The sequence below is a fragment of the Amphiura filiformis genome, chromosome 19 (genome assembly GCF_039555335.1).
Source record: "Amphiura filiformis chromosome 19, Afil_fr2py, whole genome shotgun sequence".
In the NCBI taxonomy this organism is placed as follows: Eukaryota; Metazoa; Echinodermata; class Ophiuroidea; order Amphilepidida; family Amphiuridae; genus Amphiura; species Amphiura filiformis.
In genome coordinates, this window is record NC_092646.1 from 44,707,619 (window position 1) to 44,730,301 (window position 22,683).

At 35.1% G+C, this 22,683-nt stretch overlaps 1 protein-coding gene across 1 annotated transcript in view; it reads right to left on the minus strand.

Moving 5' to 3' along the window:
• The window catches only part of LOC140141355 (neuronal acetylcholine receptor subunit alpha-10-like), a 310,042-nt gene that overhangs the window by 12,648 nt on the left and 274,711 nt on the right, over positions 1-22,683 (minus strand). Inside the window, 2 exon segments of the mRNA XM_072163189.1 lie at positions 4,678-5,225; positions 14,352-14,461. Coding sequence (XP_072019290.1) covers positions 4,678-5,225; positions 14,352-14,461 — 658 coding nt within the window.

A 22,683-nucleotide genomic window follows, 5' to 3' on the forward strand; every position in this document is an offset into this window, starting at 1 on the left:
TCATAATGTTATCTGTATTGTTTGTGTCTCCAGCAATTTTGCAATTGCAAGACAGATTATAATAATTCATGTTAGTTTTCAAGATAAATTCTGCGCCTGATTGAAAGACTATTTAACTATTGATAAAAAGTGACATTGTCATACATCTGTGTGACTACTTGGGCATCCCAATATGCCTAACTGTCACAATTTATATTTCACTCTCCTTTCCTCCTTATGTAATTCAATCGTAATTGAAGTCACAAAACGTAATAATAATATATAGTATTCCGATTCTTTTCGAGAAATAAAAATATTGACGTGAGTAAGATAATGAGTACCTTATACACGTTAAGATCTTACTTCGATCATTCAACCCGATATCATTTTTCCTTTATATAAATTCTTTTGCGCAGATATGGTGATTTTTGTTTGTTTTTGCAATGTATGAAAAACAGATAGAGTCTTATATCAGGCCACCTAATATTCCAATCCGTTTAAGCCTGAAAAAACATATTTCTTGGTTAATGAATTTCAATATCGTGGAATTTTAAAAATATTACGATTCTCGTGATGAGCAGTAGCCTACTATAAATAATGCTATAAAGCTGTTCCAAAGCCATAAGGGCGATCCTGACTTTTAGACCACCCGAGCTATATAAGGTACAAATTGCAAATTTATCATATTAAACTTTTGCAACAAGGTTAAACATGTTCTCAACTGTACAAACATACCTTTTATTCCATCGAACAAGCTTTATTTTGTTCCAAAATTCACGTTTTTATAGCTATTTTTGACGTAAAAGAGCTGGTAACAAAACCGGTGATGCCAGCTCCGAAGTTTTCGCGTAGCACAAGCGCTTGATGTACGCTCGTTTTGACGGTAATTTACGCTAGCGTATCATGCATTTTCAATCGCGTTTGACATCGTTTTACTGCGTGACGCAATTCTGCATTTACATTGTTTATTCAAAATGGCGAATTTCTCGAAAAACGTGATACATTTTACCCCGAAATTTCCCTCATTACTCAAAGCCCTGCCCGTTTTCACAATATTTTAGCTTCTTGGATATCATCGGAAACATAGATTAGTAATACTAGGTAGGTCACTGGTTTTTTTAAAGATTTTTTAGATGATTTTTACGATGAAAAAATGGACGTTTTAAGCTTCTTTTCAAAAATTGGTTTTAGCTTGTTAAAAAACGGGTAAAAATCGTTTTTAGCTTGTTGGATATTTTTGCTAAATAGTTTAAAGCTTGACTCCTTAGATGAAACTTTTAGTTTAAGCTTGTTAGAATATTAAACCTTGATGAAATAGTAATATTTTAGCCCTATATAGCGCGGGTGGTCTAAAAGTCAGGATCGCCGCCATAAGAATAAATCGTCGTTGTAAATTAGTAAAAGTAAATATCATATTTGCCTACGTGGCCTCTGCACACTATAAAAGCTCTGTAGCTTATGAAGCTTTAAACTGTCACAACTTGCCAAAGTAAATAACACAAAATTGATATGAAGATTTAAAAAGAGCTAACCAACCAACAAACAGATGAAAATAAATGAAAATATGCAATATGCAATAGATTATGATCGGTGAGTATTTTGTCAATATATATACTTAAATCCCCACGATTCTGGTATAGTGAACTATGCAATATAATTTTTTTCCAACGCAAGAGTCAAAGCAATACCCAATGCATCACACGATAATAAACGCGGGTTGCTGGTTGTTCCGTTCTCTGGTGTACAGCACACCATTTTTTGTCTTAGAGACCGGGACTTTTGCGTGATTCTAAACATTAGGAAGCTGTAAAAGATAACATGATTAATTGAATGTACTACTTACTAGATTGGCTGTAAGAGACACCAACCAGTAAATATGACGAGGAAATTTCTCGTAAGAATAATTGCCCCCAACGCAAGAGCAAAACAGGCGTTTTCTTCTTAAAGCAGATTTACCAGGTGCACGGTGACCTTCATAGACAATTTATTTTTCAAATCGGGGCGCCATAAAGCAGATCAATGGACAACAAGATCCTTATCAGCATCACTTATCCTCTTAATTTTCAACCCTCTGGGTGAATTTCGATTATTTGTCTTAAATTCACCATAAGCATCTTTTTACGGTTCGTTTTACGTGTAAGGAACACCGTTGAATAGGCTCGATTCAGAATCAGGGGAATACTCAACCTGGGCTTTCTTTTATGATTAACATTTGTCAAAATTCCAAACGGTGGGGGCCAAATTGCAAAAGTCACCCCACTTTAATAGTAAAACGAAATTACTGGGAGAAATGTGCCCAAAATATTTGCATCAATTTTGTCCCGTTAATTCGAGTGGTGGAGGGTTAACTTTCACTGGTTGCCCGAGATGGGGCCGGCTACTATGCTTCACAACTTGCCGTGGAGCATTTTCAACTTGCCCCATACACATACTATTTTATAAGGAATGTTTTTACTTACAATGCTAAAATTTACAACTTGACATCCGGTCTGTATTCAAATGACCCATTGCCCAGAATTCAACTTGATTCTAACTTCTTAATACGTCACACATATCCTCCGCGTGTGGTATGTATTGTGTAAGAGTTTGATGTAAATACGTCACACATACCCTTCGCGTGTGGTGGGTATTGTGCAAGAGTTTGATGTTAATTACCTTGTCAGTTTGTCAAAATCTTTGTGCCGAAAAATGACGCACATTTGCCATTTTCTTTCTATTACTGTTATATTGTGAAGTACCAAATATATCTGAGGTGCTAGTTTTAGTTCAGTTATGAAAATTATTTCTGCTGAAGACCCCCGTGTTGACATTGGCTAATGTGACTGGACACCACGAATCAGCTGTAAAGTCGGCCCGGTCAATTTGGTTTTATTTCGTATATATATTTTGATATATATCATAAGCTTTAAAATGGTATATCATTTGACTTCAAACGACATCCAGAAGCGGGGTTATGGTTTGTTGAACTCTGGTCCTTCAACAAAATTGTAGCTTTTTTCGGTTCTACGCGTGTCTCTTTTTCCACATTTCTGATAATAAATATCAAACAGTCATAATTGGCGGTTATTTCAAATCATCCCCAAGTCAATGAAGTTCAGGAATGTCCTCTCATTGTTAATAATTGGTTATACATATATACAATACTTTGTTATCCACCACTTGAACAGGATTTAGCCAAAGCAAACAAAGACAAGAACTATTCTATAGAAATAGGTAGAAGCTTATTATTCTCTTCAGCAATAGGATTATTGATTGGTTTAAACAGTGTTTGATGAGATACTTGTCGCACCTTATTGAGATACCTATGAATACGACCTTCACGTACATTTTACACGGTAACTCAGAATGCAAGTTACCGAGTTTACGGCTCATTCGTAGTGTCCACTCACAAATAAGCTATATTTTAGGTGCAAATTAGTGATATATCTTGTCCGCCATTTTTATATACATGTGTGACGTATATAGAAGTTGAAATCAAGATGTAAAGGGCAAATGATCAATTTTCCCGATGCGTTTACGGCTCTTTTCCCAAAGAACAAGTGCCAAATCTGACTGGGTTCGTAAGGTTTTAAACCCCTTTTAGAGCATTACGTAATATTGTAACCGTAAACGTTTGTGTAAATATTATATGGACTAAGCCAGTTACAGCATGATGTAGTTCGATTGAAAAGAATGCTGAGATAAGTGAAGATCTGAGAACTTTTTTAGTCGAAGTTAAAAATTGGCCAATTGTGGCTTAGTACGCATATGAAACTATTTATAACAGCCATGCTATGATGGAAAGAAAACGAATAAATTTAGACAAAGCAAATATCTCGTTTTGTCTCTAAAATAAATAAATGAAAACATAAAAACAGTATGGCTCATTTGACAAAAAAATGGAGAGCATTGCAAGTGACTAATGTCCGCTCAATTTTCTAAGCCAATCATCACTTTGTATTTAAAGATGGTCATAGGTATTTACGCGATAATATGATGTGTGCAGCCTATGTGACATAATAAATCTATCTAATTATTAACTCATGTCGTTACATGACGTCATCAATAGAACGATGTCGCGGGCATTCAAAGTCCAGACTATACTATTATTCGTCTTATCGAGTCAATGGCGTCAACGCGATAAGGCTGCAGTTTCGCGCCCGCAGCTATGTGGTTTAAGTGCGTGTGTAGGTACGCCAGCGTTTTGAGCTTTAATGATTTTCCTATTGACTCACTAAGGTGAAAAATAGTATAGTATTATATCATTTGAAAACAAAGTTTGCCAGCAAATTCGTATTTAGTTCGGATTTTTGGCGCAATTTGACGACTTGTACGTTGCCGAAGCTCATGTAAGCGTCTAGCCGATGATTACGAGTAAAGAAATAGTGATAAAAATTGATTGATCATGTGGGTTACCAATCAATTTAAACAATTAATATTTATAACATTGGGCTACTTCAAAAATGTCTACAACCCTTAAATAACAAAATTCCCAGAAGTGATTTAATTCCGGACACGCATCAGTCGCATCTTGAATATGATTGGAAAGGCCGTGCAAAATAAACATGCCGACTATAAACCAAAAAGTTCAGAAGCTTCACATGTGTCGTTTATATATTATGTAAATGTTCAAATACTGCGTGAATTTAATTTTGTGATAGGGTGTTGATAATTGTTTGAAGAAGCCCACTGTAATACATGTTTGAATGAATACATTACCTATAAGAGGTACTTCCTCCGAAGTTCTAGGCATCATTTCAGCTACCAGCAGAAGAAACACAGTGAGTGACAAAATAAGAGTGACGCTGAGAGATACTTTAACAACTCCAACATCATAGGGCATAAAGAAACCCAGCAATGACAATGATGACAATAATACACAAGGCATTATCAAATTGTAGATATAGTACAATGGTTTCCTTTTCAAGCCAAAGTAAAATGTGACGTCTGGATATCTCTCTGGACAACATTCATATTTAAAATTGTGCCGTCGTGTTACAGCGTAGTCTAATTGCCACTGCTCATTGGGAACAAATGTCGATAAGTCTGGATCCTCTTTATGTTTTAGTAAGTTCATTTGAAAACTATTATATGTCCATGAACCAAATTTCATAGAACATTGCTGCATATCGAATGGAAAGAATTTGACATCAATCTTGCATGTTGATCGTAATAGTGTTGGTTTTGACCATAGTGATACTTTGCCATAGTTGGTGACGAGTGCATTTGATGTCCGGCTGCTGGACACGTAGTCGTTGGAATCGGCGCTGTAAGCAACAATAAATATAATACAAATATTAATTGATTTTGTTAGCAATAACATTAATTGAAGTAAATTGCTGTTTTTGATAACCTTTTTATGTGTGCATTTTTTGCTTCTATCTTTTGGGAAAGAAACACTGGGACAAATTTGTTTCAAATATCATTTAATGATGAAGAGGAGAAAGAGGAGCAGGAGGAGCAGGAGCAGGAGGAGCAGGAGCAGGAGGACGAGAAGAAGAAGAAGGAGGACAATGACAATGGTGATACTGATAACGACGAGATGGTGATATTTTTACTTCAGTGAAACTGCTTTTTTATGAATATGAAAAGTTACACAAAATTAACAGATATAATATACAGAAGAAAACAGGATTAATCCTCTCAACACTAGATTTCGTCTACTTTTCACCTAAAGGAAAGTTCTTTTAGAGGTTACCTTTTAAATGTCGCATCCCAAGATTCTATACATTCTCACGGGGTAAGCAACATTCCTTTGACTTTACAAGCCGATTTCCCCATTTGACATTTTCTGACTTGAATTTTAAATATTTCATCCTCCATAATCCATAACAAAGTTTATACGGAAATCCATTACACTGATTATATCTGAATGCGATCTATATCTCTCTCTATATATATATACGCTGCTGAATACGTTATGACAACAGCAAGTGTACAAGTAACTTGTTTTTATTTCTACAAATTTGAATTAGATATTTTGCATAAAATATGCTGTATTTATTTAAATTGTCTGACATTTAAAGGTTATTAATTATGCTAATGTATTATTAAGATTCATCATAACGAATTTGATGTTGATGTTTATGAACAGTAGGGCACTCAATACATTCAATGTATGACTTAGTTTGTGATTATGACTATATTACCACAAGACGTTTATAACATACAAATGTTAACAGGACATTTTGTAAAACACATTTTGCAAATGCTATAATAAAATATTTCTCGAGAACGTTTAGTGACAATTTTAAAACACCATGACCATTAAAGGTGCGTGGTCCGAATTGTTAATGTTCTGTTTTCTATCTTACATTGAGGTCTACCATTAAAACAATACGTTTCCAAATTTTGAGTTGCATTGCTACAGTGGTTTTGATATGAGAAGCGAAAACGTGTATAGTGGATACTGGAGAAAACGTTTTATGGAGAAAATGGGGGGTGAGGATGTCGATTGGGCCACATCCCATCAAATGTTTCCTATTTAACAATAACTACAATACATACATTCTAGCCATATGTTTTCCGTGTTCTACTTTTGAAATTCCGTTTTGTCATTATGTCACTTTCCGTGGGTTTTTTCTGTTTTCTTGTGGCTTTCCGTGGGGTTTTTTATTTTATGTTTTATCCGTTTTACAAGAAGTTTAATAAAGATATATTACAAACTTTACCACACTATTTACTCGTTATTTTAACTCCCAATAATTATATATCTATATTTATGGGTCAGGTGTTACCCGATCTTAGTGTTAACAAATCGACCTATATTTACCTCCTCTAATAGAATCAACAAGTTCAGCAGTTGAAGTTGTCTATCCACTAAGATAAGAGTTAAAAGCAGTTATTCCTGTGCGCGTGGAGCTAGGGTATAATTGCTTTACCGACAACTTCTCTGAAGTAGCTGTCGGGGAAAATATTTGGGGATGACAGGAGGCAGCGGTGTCAATCCGTCTTGAAAAGTGTGTGAGGAGACATTGCGCCTAAATTGCCAAAAAAAGTTGTCAGAAAAGAAATCCAAACATCCAAAATATCCAGCGACAACACCAAAAAAGGTGTATTTTTATGTAAATATTTATTTTTGACTAATTACTTTAGGGAGGGAGCCAGACTAATTTCACTGCATGGGTGAGGTCATGTAAATTGTTTAAAGGTAGATTTCGTTCGCATCACCTTCTCCTCCACCCCCATGTTCCTCCTTCATTCCATCTAGTACGTTTTTGTTACTCTTTTTTCAGTTTTTATCTTCTCTTCGTTTCCCTCATCTATCTCTTCTATATATTTTTCTTGCTCCTTTTCTCATTTTCTCTCTTTTTTCTTAGGCTCTGACGGATCTTTTCAGTGCAAAACACCACATTGGGACTCGCTTGTCAAAAGGTATACATTTTTGTCGTGCTTTTTTGTTTGTTGTTGTTGCCGAATCGCCCTTGGGCGCAGACGCACCATACGATAGAGATAGCGCTGAAGATAAGCTGTTTCAGATCTACATGAATACTATTACTAGCTGCGAGGGCCGGTCAGTAAGTAATGAAAGTTGACTTGAGACCCCATATATGGATTATTTTCATGGAATGTCTTTATGATCACATAAACACTGTACCTTTGTCTTTCTAACGGCACCTGTAAAATTATATCACACACTTGATTACGTAACAGCATTAGCATAAGCACCTTTGTTCCATAACCATGAAGGTATAGGACATTTTTTGTTTTTGCTATAGCCCCCGAATGAAATTTATTTAATTATGTTTGTACTCACTTAGGTAGCATTGTGTGTGAATTTTACATCCGGACTAGAGGCTATTCTTTTTTATGGGCATTTTAGTGTATAAAATGGCCCAAAATGAGGGTTTTTCAATATTGCCGTCAATTTCTAATCGTCACCCCCATAGGCTTTACATGTAAAATAAAAAGGCTCGTAAAAATTTAATAGCCTCTAGTTCGGATGTAAAATTCACACAAAATGCTTTTTGAGTGATTACAAAGATAATTAAATACTTTTCATTCTTGGGCTATGTGGAATTTTTTTTTATGTATTCCTTGTACAATGACATTTCACAATAAAATGTCCATTGGAAACAAAGGTGTAAGGTCGATGGTCTACAGTCACTGGCTGAAAATGAGTAGTTTTTGGGAATACGAGGTTGAAATGAGGTATTGTTGTTTATTTTAGATTTTCTTGGGAATTAAAGCACGGGTAGTGCTGCCTTTTTAATAGTAGTAGAACACAAACCTGCAGTTCATAAAACTATCATTGTCGGGCTGGAGAGGTTTTATAGTTTATTTGTAATGTGTGGTCAAATAATGTGTTATTTTTGACAAAAACAAGGTCGTTCTGTCTGTAAACATTTTGATATTGCCCACAATTCACCCATTGCACGGTTCCGCCATATGCGAGGAGAGCCTCGATCTGGCAGCATGCATGAATGGAAATTGAACCAGTCATATAACATTGCGTAAAATACGTAATACTTCCTTTCATGTCTATTGCCAGTTCGAGGCTCTCCTCGCTTATGGCGGAACCGTGCAATAGGCGAATAGCAAACGTCGAAATTTAAGGGTTTTTTTGCCAGTTCTGTTGACTAATCCCCAAACATTAAAACGAGAGTCACCCTGGAAAATATTTGAAACCATGATTAAAATATAACTGTTATTCTACTATTGTTATATTTATAGTAGATAAAAACATTTTTTTAACTTTCTGTTCATTTGAGGTTGAGATCATCCATAAAAATTCATATGAATTATTAAAGCCCTATTTACGTGATATTTTGCAATGTTCATGCATTTCCAGCATGTTGTATCGGTCATCCCACCCCCGCATGCGCAGATTGTTGGTTGATTTGTACCAGTTATCATCGTACTGAGTACCAACTCTCACACGTGACCAGTCATTATGTTTTAATATGTTTCATTTTAGAGATAATTAATATCATTTGTAATAACTGCTTTTTTAATTTTCGCCATTTTTGCAGAATTTTTGCAGATGTTTTGAACACTTGGCTCCCTTTGCGTAATTTGGCAGTGTCCCTAGTCTATTGAATTTATGCTAATGCTGTTACGTAATCAAGTTTATGGTATCATTTACGCATATGTGGTTTGAAAGGCAAAGGTAGTCTTTATGTGATCATAAAGAAATTCCAGCCAAACATTCAATATATGCATGGGGCCAAAGATCAACTTTCATTACATACTGACCGACCCTCGTATATGGCATTTGGTGCATTATTCTATAAATATCATGCCAGTAATGAGTATGATGTAAAATTTATAACATAAAAAGGCTAATGAATTCTAAATGAACTTTACTTGGTCATTTATGAGCAAGTATAAGCATACATTAATAATGTGTTTATACGCTTTATAATATTATATGATTAAAACTGATATTCGAGAACCGTAAATAGAGCGCAACAAAATGAACGAGTGAGCGACATTTTGTGCATCGTGCACTGGTAATAGTGTAACAGGACACTATGCTATGCCCTATGCTAAATTAACCCTAATCGGCATGAAATAAGAAATAGATCATTTTATTTGCTGATCAAAACAAAGTTATAATAGAGATTCTTATTCAATGTGTGCGTCTTGTAAAGAATTCACGTAATTTGATTGGTTTTCTGGTGTATAATATTACACAATAGTTGATAGTGATATTAGTCAGGGCGCGCGCCGCCACTGACGCAACGGCGGCACGCTTGTTGCTCCTCAATGATCGCGCGATAATGCGTTCGCGTAATACACTTGCGAGAACTAAGAACGCGATTCGGCGGCTTAGATGTTCGTGCTGGTTTTGTTCATTTAAAAAACGGGGATGTCCTCACAAAAGTAACTTTTATTTTTTTCTGAAAAAAGGCAGGTTTTTCTCGCAAAATTACATTAAAACTGAATAAGAATGAGAATAAAAGATAGGATTTTGTCTTTTGCCTATCCAATATCGTGTCCTAATGGATGGGCTGGCCAATATTTTTATCGTAGTTGCGCCGGCATCCACTACTCAAAATATTGGCCAGCCCATCCATTATGACACGATATTGGATAGGCAAAAGACAAAATCCTATCATTTATTCTCTAAATATTAACATGGGCAATTCCTGGGACATTTCCAGAAAAATAAATGTCAGGGAATCTAGGGTAGCCCATGGGATACCATTACTTGCTGTCTTAAATTGGAAATTGGTAAAGAATGGTTGAAACATACTTTTCTAATTCACTGAGGAAACGTACGTACGTTGACAGCAATTGTATTATCTAAGATTCGAGTTATAATTTGGTTAAAGTTATAATTCTGGAATACCCTGCGCACCACCTTAATCCTCTACTATAACTGTAATTATAACCCTAAAGCGCAGGGTGCGCAGGGTATACCGGAATGCTGGTTTCACGCTGTCATCATGCTTGTCGCTGAGCGGCGTGCACGCACGCGCATTGCAGACAAACGGACACAATCAAGGCCTGTCATTAGCTGCGGTAAGGGGCATGCAAGTGTGTCAGTGGCATTAATATGCCGAAATTTTGGATTTTTTAGTATTATAGAATTAAAACATTGAACCACGTCACTGACAACCTTCAGATATCGATATTCTGAAAAACCACACATAATGGTTTGGAAAGCCTGTAGGCATTTGTGTTAGTCTCGGGTCATTTTGGGTGACAACCTTTGTCGAATGAATCAATAAATGTACAACTGACTAAAACAAAAACAAGCTTAAAAGGATCGACTAGGCAAAGATATGCTTTTGCTGTGACGATGTCCGACGTAACTCAGGGGCATAGTCGAACAAATCCAGGTTACCTTTCTTTCATGTTGAGATGATTACTTAAAGGTTAGATGTAAAAAATATGCTGATGATATTGGCATTTGATATGAGTAAATAAATGGGATTTTAAATCATTATGACTGAAACAGTGAAACTAACAACAAGTATAGTCAGATGTATAAGATGTATATTGATAAATGGTGTGCACAAAACGATTCATGTTTAGTCTTGACTCACAGATACAGACCTGCAAACAAGCCATGCACGTTTTACCAGGACGCAACAATTTGTGTGACATAGAAAAATTGCACGAAAATATATGACATTTGCGCGGGATGTAGTGAAAATGTAGAAAATTTGCGTAAAATGGCAGATTCCATGGAAACAATTTGTGTGACATAGAAAAATTGCACGAAAATATATGAAATCCAGCAGATTGATATACAAATTCCACAAACCCTTGAAGCGAATTTGGGATTTCCGTGATTTATTCTAGCAATGCTTTCATTTGTTGTTTTAAACATGACTCTACACTCGTCTATGCAAAACAAAAACTCCCAATAACTATATCTCTATTTATATTTATGGGTCAGGTGTTACCCGATCTTAGTGTTAACAAATCGACCTATATTTACCTCCTCTAATAGAATCAACAAGTTCAGCAGTTGAAGTTGTCTATCTACTAAGATAAGAGTTAAAAGCAGTTATTCCTGTGCGCGTGGAGCTAGGGTATAATTGCTTTACCGACAACTTCTCTTAAGTAGCTGTCGGGGAAAATATTTGGGGATGACAGGGGGCAGTGGCGTCAATCCGTCTTTAAAAGTGTGTGAGGAGACATTGCGCCTAAAATGCCAAAAAGGTGGCTGAAAATAAACTCAAAAATGACTTTATCCAGCAACAACACCAAAAAAGTGTAATTTATTTTGACTAATTACCTGTGGTAGAGAGCGAAACCCATTTTAATGGGTGAGGTCATGTAAGTTGCCTAAAGCTAGATTTCTTTCGCATCATCTTCTCCTCTCCATTTCCCTCTTTTATTTCTCATAGTCCTCTTTGTAAGTTTTTATTACTCTTTTTTCATTTTTTTATCTCCTCTTCGTTTCTCTCAAATCTTCTTTTCCCTCATCTATCTCTTCTATTTTTTCTTGCTCCTTTTCTAATTTTCTTTTTTATCTCGCTCTCTTTTTTCCGAGTGGGTAGTTGGAAGTCTCTGACGGACTTTTTCAATGCAAAACACCACATTAAGACTTGTTTGTCAAAGGTGTACAGTTTTGGCGGGCTTTTTTGTTTATTTGTTTGTTCTTGTTGCCGAATCGCCTTTGGGTGCAGACGCATCATACGATAGAGATAGCGCTAAAGATAAGCTGTTTCAAATCGACTGGGATACTATTAGCTATATGGCATTTGATGCATTATTCTATATATATTATGCCAGTAATGACTATGATGTAAAATTTATAACATTAAAAGGCTAATGAACTCTATGACCAAGTATAACCATACATTAATAATGTGTTTATGCGCTTTATAATTACATGATTAAAACTAATATTCGAGAGCCGTAAATAGAGCGCAACAGAATGAATGAGTTAGCGACATTCTGTGCATCATGTCCAGGTAATAGTGCAACAGGGCACTATACTATGTCCCATATAAAATTAACCCTGAATTGGCATGAAATAAAATAATAGATGATAATCATTTTATTTGCTGATCAAAACAAAGTTATAATAGAGAATATTAACAGGGGCAATTCCTGGGACATTTCCAGAAAAATAAATGTCAGGGAATCTAGGGTAGCCCATGGGATACCATTACTTGCTGTCTTAAATTGGAAATTGGTAAAGAATGGTTGAAAAATACTTTTCTAATTCACTGAGGAAACGTACGTACGTTGACAGCAATTGTATTATCTAAGATATAAGTTATTATCTGGTTTTAGATTATTAGGAAAACCGTTGTTTTTACATGTTTTATAATCACGATAACATTTCTTTCATTCCGATAATGTTATGAAAGTTATAATTCTGGAATACCCTACGCACCACCTTACCCATATAATTATAACCCTAACCATAACCCTAAAGCACAGGGTGCGCAGTGTATACCAGTATGCTGGTTTTACACTGTCATCCCACTTGCCGCTGAGCAGAAAAATGGACATAATCAAGGCTTATTATTAGCTGTAGCAGCAAGCGGCATGAAATTGTAATGGGGCATTTATATGCTAAAATTTTGGATATTTTAGTCTTATATAATGAAAACAGTGAACCACGCCCACTGACAACCTTCAGATATTGATATTCTGAAAACCACACATATGGAAAGCATGTAGGCATTTGTGTTAGTCTCGGGCCATTTTGGGTGACAACCTTTATCGAATGAATCAATAAATGTACAACTGACTAAAACAAAAACAACTTAAAAGGGTCGACTAGGCAAAGATATGCTTTTGCTGTGACGATGTCCGACTTAACGCAGGAGTATAATCAAACAAATCCAGGTCACCTTCCTATCATGTCGAGATGATTAGGTAGAGTGTTAAGGGTTAGACTTTTAAAAATCTGGTGATATTGGCATTTTGGTATGAGTAAATAAATGGGATTTGAACTCATTATGACTGAAATAGTGAAACTAATTATAATAAGAAGCATAGTATAATGTATGTTGATGATAGGTATGAACAAAATGATTCGCGTTTAGTCTGGACTCACATAAAATACAGACCTGCCAACAAGCCATGCACTTATTACCAGGACCCAACGATTTGTGTGACATACAAAAAATGCACAAATTTGCGCATGTTGTGCTGAAATTGAGCATAAAATGTCAGATTTCATGGAAAATGGTAGATTTCACCAAGACAATTGTTGGGCACTGCGGCTTATTACCTTTTGTAATTTTGGCTTATTACCTTTTTCATTGTTCCTTGTCTTTCAGTATGCGCGCTCATCATATTTTGTTCATGGCCCTGGTTTTGAAAACTCCCGCCACAACACTAGTATAAGGCTATTAACCAGTGTAGTGGTTGTATGCCTTTGGTATTGCCTTTGGTGATAAACATTGTGGTTAACTCATCTATATTGTGTAATTCAGATAGTATAGATGAGTTGACCTCGATATTTATCAATAAAGGCAAGGGACTGGTGTATCGATATTCTTGCGCGAACTGTATACAACCACTACATTGTTTAATAGCCTTATTGTGATGTGGCGAGAACATGATTTTAAACGCACGGGCCCTGAACAAAATATGATGCGCGCGCATACTGTCAGGCAAAAAACAATGGAAATTGTGACGATGCGCCAGGCAATGACGTCACAAATCAACACATATAGAAACGAATTGAAAATATAAACCAACAAATACTAGTTTGATGTGAGTTGTGCAATTTGGATGCAAAAGACAGGTTAATTTGGCCTGATACAGGTAAATGATCATTTGTGGTCAATAATGTCCATTTGAGAAGGAAAACTTGACCCCTGCCGCATCGGTAGACGAAACCGAAATTGATCAACTCTTGCTTTCTTCAGAAACTATGAGTTCATATGATTGAAACTTATGTTTTACACATTTACACAAGATGACCATAATTTCTTAAACGTCGCTTTTTCAAAACAGAACCAGGAACTTACTTGTCATATAGGGTGATGTCGGGAACCCAGAGTTCAGTGGCGGGAATGCGTAGAATTTCAATACCATCGTATGTAGATATATTCCATACCATTTTTTCGTCAGACCAATGCTGAAAAAGAAAAAAAGAACACGGTAATAAAAATTAAAGATATGAAATTAGAATCTAACAATGAACATAACAGATACATAATGTTTTTAAAATTATTTAGGATAATGCATTCATTCTGTTAGATCTCGATGATTCCAAATCAATTGTCATTCGTAAAACTAATTATGCATAAAACATCAGCAAAGTGAATTGATGTAACATCAATGCATTATGTAAACATACCATGTTGAATTCAATTCTATCAATTGGTGCCGAATGTAATCTGTTATGTTCAATAAAAAAATAAGTATTAAGTCGGATGAGTTCAATTCTCCCATCCATCTTCTAAGATATAATATAGGCATACTTAAGTTATTGGTCATTCTGTCCTTATTGAATACAACATCCCATGTCAACAATTTTGATTTAAAAAAAAGCGCAGTGATTTATAGTGCGCTACGCACAGGCACAACGCCTAGACGTTGATCAACAAGCCTCAGCACACTTTACAGATTGTCGCTGACCACTACGGCCCCACATCATTGCATAAACTATTAAACAACAATTCAGGGACTTTGCTGCTTCAAGTGCGCACACCCTAGACATTCCACAAATAAAACCATAGAGAATACAGCATGACATAATTTATTCACATGTTACGTAATATGGTTGCTGTTAAAGTCACATGATTCGATTTTGAAGGCGTATGTTTCAATTGCTTATTACTTTGTGCGACAATTCAATTATAGGTTCTCTACTACCAGTAGTACTAGCTTTAAAAAGTTGAGCTTCAGACAATAAATAATACCCGGAAATAACAATGGGTTACTATCACGAAAAAACAATAGCTTTAACATCAATGTATCGAAAATATTTTGAAATAAAAATGATTTTCGCGACAAACAGCTTATTTGAGGTTGATAGAATCTCTGGCGATAATTAATTGACGTATATGTACACTGAAATCAAATACGCAACGTGGCAGAGCATAAAATGTGCCTTCGACCCCCGCCTTAGGCACCCGCTGTCACTTTTGACCCAATAAAGTCGAGGCAACTTTACTTAGAACCCGGATAGATGGGCTTACTCTGCCTCACAACCCTCAGGTATGGTTGCTCATTATGCTTAGGTAATCATGTAAAGCACGTCATCACTTGCTTTGGTATCGCCTTTGCCATAGTATGGGCCATTACCCTCATTGTTTTGAAATTTTACACGTATCATAGATATGTAAGACCAGTGTATTTTGATAGGGAAGCTATCGTTAACGCAATGTGGCATATTTGGGTTGAGATCGGTCTTGAACATCATTACATCTATGTTTTTACGCATGAGATATAATAACGATAATTCCTGTGAAATGTTTTCCTTTCAAGTTGCTTTTACACTTGATAACACGAGAAGTGTCAGAACATGTGAATATGGAAAAGCATCATTTTAAGGTGGTACTACACCCTTTGATAAATTTGTGACTATTTTTGCATTTCTCTCAAAAATAATAACACACTGGTAAAATGTTTTAGGTATATTACAGAGGCAAGGAATCCAGTTACTACACTGGAATTTCAGTGACAAGATGATAAGAAAAGAGGTACCGTTAGAATGTACCTCATTTCTTAACATATATAATGAACCACTTGTCTTGAATCACTGGAATTTCAGTGAAGTAATTGGATTCCTTGCCTCTATAATTTACATGAAGAGATGTTCTGTTTAGTTATTTTGTACAAAATAATAAAAATGGGTCTTTCAATGTTTTTGAATTTCAATTTCATACTTTTCGGACTCATCGATATGGTTTTGTCAATCAAGTTTATTTGGGTGAGATTACCCGTGTACCTTCTGTGATCTCATGTAGTCCAGCGGTAAACTCTCGACCGGTAATTGTAAGGTCCGGGGTTCAAATCCCACTGAGTCCTGTTTTTTTTCTCTCTTTCAATTTATTATAGGTCAGTTTGCCTGAGCTTCATACAGTCATTTAAATCATAATTTCTTGGGCTTGCATAATTTATTTCCGATCCGTGCATCGCATATGAAGAGCTCTGTTGCAAAAGCCCTTACATCCACTTTTGGCTGAAATTGGGTTATTGACATGACATTATAGTGTGGGTACAAATTTTGGTGGTTGTTTGACCTTCATACCACTTTCCCTTACGGAGATATCGTATATTTCCTGTTTGGGAAATCTGAGGGAATTTCCGGAAATCTGAACTTAAAATGAATATAAAATGTTAGGAAAATAATTTCTTGATGTATAATAATAGCCTTGAATGTTCTTTAACTATTAAAACCAAAAGGAACTATTTTGAGTGCACTATGTTTGAAAAAAGTCATTGTAATTAACGAAAGCTGTAGCTTCGGAAATGCTCAAAAACGTTATTTTCCCTGATTTAATTACAAATTCATAAATAAAAAAGTAAATGAGATAATTCAATTTTTCTTTTTTGATTTTGAAAGCATTAGTCAAGTTCCATAAAGTAGTGCAAACAAATGCGCTCAAATTTGATTGCAAAGGTGGTTTCTAGAAAAGTGGTAAATTTATTTTGTTGCAAAAGCCCTTACATCCACAAAAGGTGCGATATTAAAGAAATAATAAAATAAATAGGAAGGCTTGAAAATTGTACCAAAACTATTCTTTTAGTTTCTATTCATCAACACTTTATCCGAACCCAAATTTAATCAAATCGAACAAGTAATACTTGCACAATTAAAAAAAAGTCAAAAGTGGATGTAAGGGGTTTTGCAACAAAGCTCTTCATATATTAATTGTGTCACGCATTGTCTTACACCCTACGTGTAACCTTTCTTCATTGGAAAGGGAAACTGGACCTAAAAAATAATATTTATGTAATCCAAAAATCTCAGTCAAGCTTAGATCTCAAATCAGTGTCATATAAATCATGTATTACAACGTGTTGGATCATTGCTTCAGCAACAGTAGTTGCAGCATTTCGTGATCCACAGCATCATCCCCCCACTTTTCTATAACAAAAAGTTGAGATTTTTATACCACTGGAAACCTCTGGCTGAGTGCATAATGTTTATGTACAAACACATTCTTGCAGATTAATATTATTCGTTTATGCATAACTCGCAAACGCCAAATTGGAATCAACTGATATTTTGGGAATGAGCTTTTTTCGTCGATATCTATTGCAAAATGTCATAAAAAGACGATGAAGATTTATTGTTTTGTTTGCTTGTGTGTTTAGTTTGTGTTAGACACAATTACAAACAAGCGAAATAAGAAAAACAATTGTACACTGGAATATAAGGATTTCAAATGATGTTGATAAAAGTGAAATGTAAATTTTCGTGTATTTTTACAGTTTACTTCTGTAAGGTGATCTATCATATATTACATGAAATTGCTATCTTGTAATTTATAAATGAGTATCCGTAGTTGACTCGGCTTTACATTCATGGATCAATATAAATACAGTTTTCGTTAAAAATTGATATTTTTTTAACAAAGGGTATATCTGAAATATGTATATAACTGGTTGCTATATCTTATAGTATTAACATTGGTAAGTTCAAAATATCTCCAATCTGGAGAATCAACGTGGGAATATAACTTTTGGAATTGCAAAACGACAAACAAATTCGAAATTGTAAAATCGTCTGTTGGCCAAACGCCCTCTACAAATAATATTTTCCCATCAGATTCCCCTTGCATCGATAGAGGGCCTTGAGAAGTGCAAACATCATCAGGTTCACAAATTGGTGTTACGAAGAGCAGTTACTAGAAGCTTAAAGGTTTCTTGTAAGTAATCTAAACCCGCATGTATAATTAATTAATGCAGAGTTTCAGATTATGCCAAACATCGCTGGGTCTGACCACAGCTCGATTTGCTGCGCTTACACCATGTACACGACATGCACGCTTAAATTGATGACAAATGATCCAATTGAGTTTATTCTTAAGATTATTATAGTCCTGGTCACATGGTATTTCCAATTTATTACGATGACCCACTTCGTACATGTGAAGTTATAATGTTGAACATTACTTCAGTTTCGATTTGAGAGGTAAACACGTGACCTCGTGTGTTTCAATAATTTGCTTAAAACACCCATGATACACGTTTGCTTAGGGACGCACCATTTGACTTCCATTGGCTGGAAGTTGAGGTCGGGGTAGTTGTTGGCTTTCTTCGTCGTCAAAGGCGTCGAATGTTTTGTTTTGTGTTTAGCACTACAAATTGGTCAGGATTTGACGAAAAGCAGTTACTAGAGACGGAGATTTGTTTTGCACTAGGTATTGGCCTGGATTGATTGTTTTAATTTTCATACATTATCGTATAGATGGGTATTTGCTTTAGTGGGTGCTTTTTTGTTTTGTTTTTCAAAAACATCCTGAAAAGGAACTGCCTGAAAAGAAAGTCTTAATCAATCTAGTAGGCTTAATGTTCACACCATAAAATATAGAGACTATAACGTTGCATCAAGTAAAGCAATCAGTGTTCCCGGACTCTCGTTGTTGTGACAGGGATGATGTTGGGAGTATTATCCTCGTAATAGTTTTTTCTTATCTTTGTACAATTCAAATGAAACGTTTCCACATCTGATGCAGCTTGATGTGCCGCCTTATTTCAATCACCTAACTATAGACCTACTTTTGCACTCCATCTGAATACAATTTGGTGTTAATGAAGAAAAAGGGCTATTTGTTTGAAGACAGATACACTTTCAAGAAAGTATGCCTAATGGTTGAAACTGGGGCAAACACATACTGTATTCGTGTTCTCGGTGTTCCCAGGATCACTGATGGATTGACTGTAATATAAAAGGAGCGTTTAGAATTATGCTAAAACGTCACGGGTATTATCAGAAATAATTATTCCTATTCAAGCTTGACATAACAAAGCCTAAATTCAGCCTATTTGAGGTAGAATGAGTATTCATTATTTCCTTATGAAGCGACGTCGAAAGGAATGAATTAAAATTGATTGAAGTTTATAACTTTTGATCCAGTTTTTTTTTATTCCAGTTTTCAGATGGTACTTATCGTTCATCAGCGCGAGTTATACTGTGATATGTATCATCAGGTCATGGCCTGTTTGGACCTAATTAATAAATTATTATTGTATACAATTTGTATGCTACAGTCGAGTTACTGTAATGAATGGTTTCGATTGGAAATGGATAAAATCTAACTCTAAAATCTAAGTTCGAGCAGCAAATTCAACCTAGTCAATACACTGGATGAACAAAATGGCAGCATGCAACCCAGGTTGGGTTTCGGCTTTTTAGTCATGCCAATACTGATGCTATAGCTGATTGAGTCAATCATTAGGCTAAAAACAGGCATGCAGTTATGTTGTTCCATAATTTTGTCATCAAATATTGATATGTTTCTCTAGCGCAATTAATTTTAAACCAATCGGTAATTACTGTAACTGATTTGATTGCTGGCTATGAATATTAAAGTGATTTTATCATTTTAATCCTTGTACTTTTAATACCAATCTATAATTCACATATTCAATGGCAATACTGCGCAAATGATCCATATAATCTGGCAATATTAACCACCTGGCACGCATATATACTTAATATGTTAAGTTGCATTGCCATCATATATTTATATTGTTTCTATAAAGTTTAGATCTTAATTTTAGTGTCACAGGGTATTTACATGCGACATCTGTGGTCCATTTCACTAAACATTACAAAGCTTCGTAAGTCGTGAAAACGTTCGTAACTTACGATGAATCGTAAGTTCCATTTCACTACTTACGAACGGTACCTTTCGTAAGTAATAGGGATTTATTACACGGACCCTTCGTAAAGTTACGTCTAGTACTAGTATTGGGTATTCGTAACTTTACGAACGGTTACATGAGTTACGAAGGGTTAAAAGTTTAGTGAAATGGACCCCGGATGTTTTGTCCCATTGGGCATTTATTAGCATGAAAATAAGTAACGTCATGTTAAGCTTACTGATAAAGCTAAGTTGAAATCTATACGAAACTTTTAAAATACATTCTTACAGCATTGTAAGGAAAAAGTAAGTGTATGTGAAACGTTGAAATTGTGGTTAATATTCAGCGTACTTTCTTCCACGGACCAAGTGGCTAACATCCGTTTTTCTTTGTTTTAACCTTTAAAATTTCTCCAGTATTTTGCACACGTATGAGTCAATCATCACCCGGTTTCAATACTTCATTGAAAGCCGCTGCTGGTATACGTAAATAACCACCAATACTCGTTAAAATGTAACTTTGACTTGTATCGGACGATAATTAGCGCTGCTCATCTCCTCATCATCAGGCTTATGTTCTCTTTAAGGCTATTTGGAGGGACTTCTTACTATCTTTGTGTTACAATTCGAATTCAAATCCGCACGGTTTTATGCATTGCCCTACTACTATATCGATTGATTGGAAACGAATAATTGTGCGAAAACGATCCGTAAGAACCTAATCTTATAATTTATAGTGTATTTTTGTTCAGTTGAAAGACACCAACAGACACATCGCTAATAGTCAGGATATTGTCAATAAGGTACCAAAAATATCAAGCTGGCCATTGCTGTGCTCTTATCTCATAATTTCTGTTGTTTCTTGGTAAAGTGCATGTATTTTTACCGTTTCGCGGTATTCTAATCCTGGGTATACAATGCAACATCACGTCAAGAGGGAGATGAAGTTACATTATATTCAAGGATAAAACAACATACTAGAATAATCTTGACAATCGAAGTAGAATCTCGCACGATGCATTAATATCAAATGCATTCACTCTTTTATACACGGGTAAACCTTTCAATGTACAAATGCTAACAATCTGAAAGACATTTTGTGTGTACTAATTTGATTGTATTTTAATTTTGAATTCATCAAGAGTATCTAGACATTTGTGTGACGTTCTTAGAAGAAGAAGAAAAAAGAAACCTTTTAAATAATTCGAGTAAGGTGACACTGGTGGTATTTATTTAGCCTTTCAAACAATGTATTCGATAACTTGAAGAAATTAAATACTGGTAAACATGGTAAATCAAATTTGCGTAAACAGAAAGTCTGGAAAATAGGTGTAATATTTTAACTTACATCTTACGCAGTACGAGTTTTTTTTAAATATTATTTTATTATATAATTTCATTTCATTTTGCATTTTTATATTATTCATTTGTGTTTCAAGTAGAAAGTATTAATGGAACCATTATTACAGAGATGATCTCTGGAGTGCTCAAGAAAAACACTTATTTATCATCGGCTATTTCCAATTAATTTTATGACATTTACGGATGTAAAATCTTTAATTAAATCTTCGGACATTAAATTTATTCAATAAAATTCCTCTGTAATTTAATACCCTGCTGAATAATGCAACCGTTGATAATCCTTGTGTCAGGAAAATATCGGGAATATCGTAGTAAAAATATCTTATTAATCTGATACTTTGAACGTAATTTCTTTATAAATATTAAATTAATATTGGGAAAAAAGTTGTTATCGTGATAATGGTTGAACATTCTTGCATAATGCCTTTCATTGGATATTATTCCATGCTGAATTAAAAGTTTCATTTGGCAGAATAATTATGAAGCGGTGAAAAATAGAAGAAGAAGAAGAAGAAGAAGAAGAAGAAGAGGAGGAAGAAGAAGAAGAAGAAGAAGAAGAAGAAGAAGAAGAAGAAAGAAGAAGAAGAAGAAGAAAGAAGAAGAAGAAGAAGAAGAGGAGGAAGAAGAAGAAGAAGAAGAAGAAGAAGAAGAAAAAAAAAGAAGAAGCAGAAAAAGAGGAAAAGAAGAAGAAGAGGAAGTAGAAGAAGAAGAAGAGGAATAAGATTGAGCATAAAGAGGGAGAGGAGGAAGGAGAATATATAATTATGACGATGACAATGATAGATGGTGACATTGTAGATGGTCATATATAACAACACTAAGGATGGCAACACAAAAATCGACATTATTACCATCGCAGTTATCTTTGATTTTATCATTTTCATTATCATCATTATTTATGAGGATAAATCATCATCATTATCATCGATATCCTCACTATCAACATCTAAATCTATACGGAAATCTTTGAACCCATTATATCCCGATAAACTCTCAATCCGGAAAAAAGAATCAATCTTATTTAAACCTACTTATCATTGGAACCAGGGTTATATATGCTAAACCAATACACACTTGAGACTGTCTCGTATCAATACCGTCTTGACCTGGTTTTCTTAATAAGGGCTTTAGACGAATTATCCTAGATCAACTTTTGACTAATCAGGGTAATGAG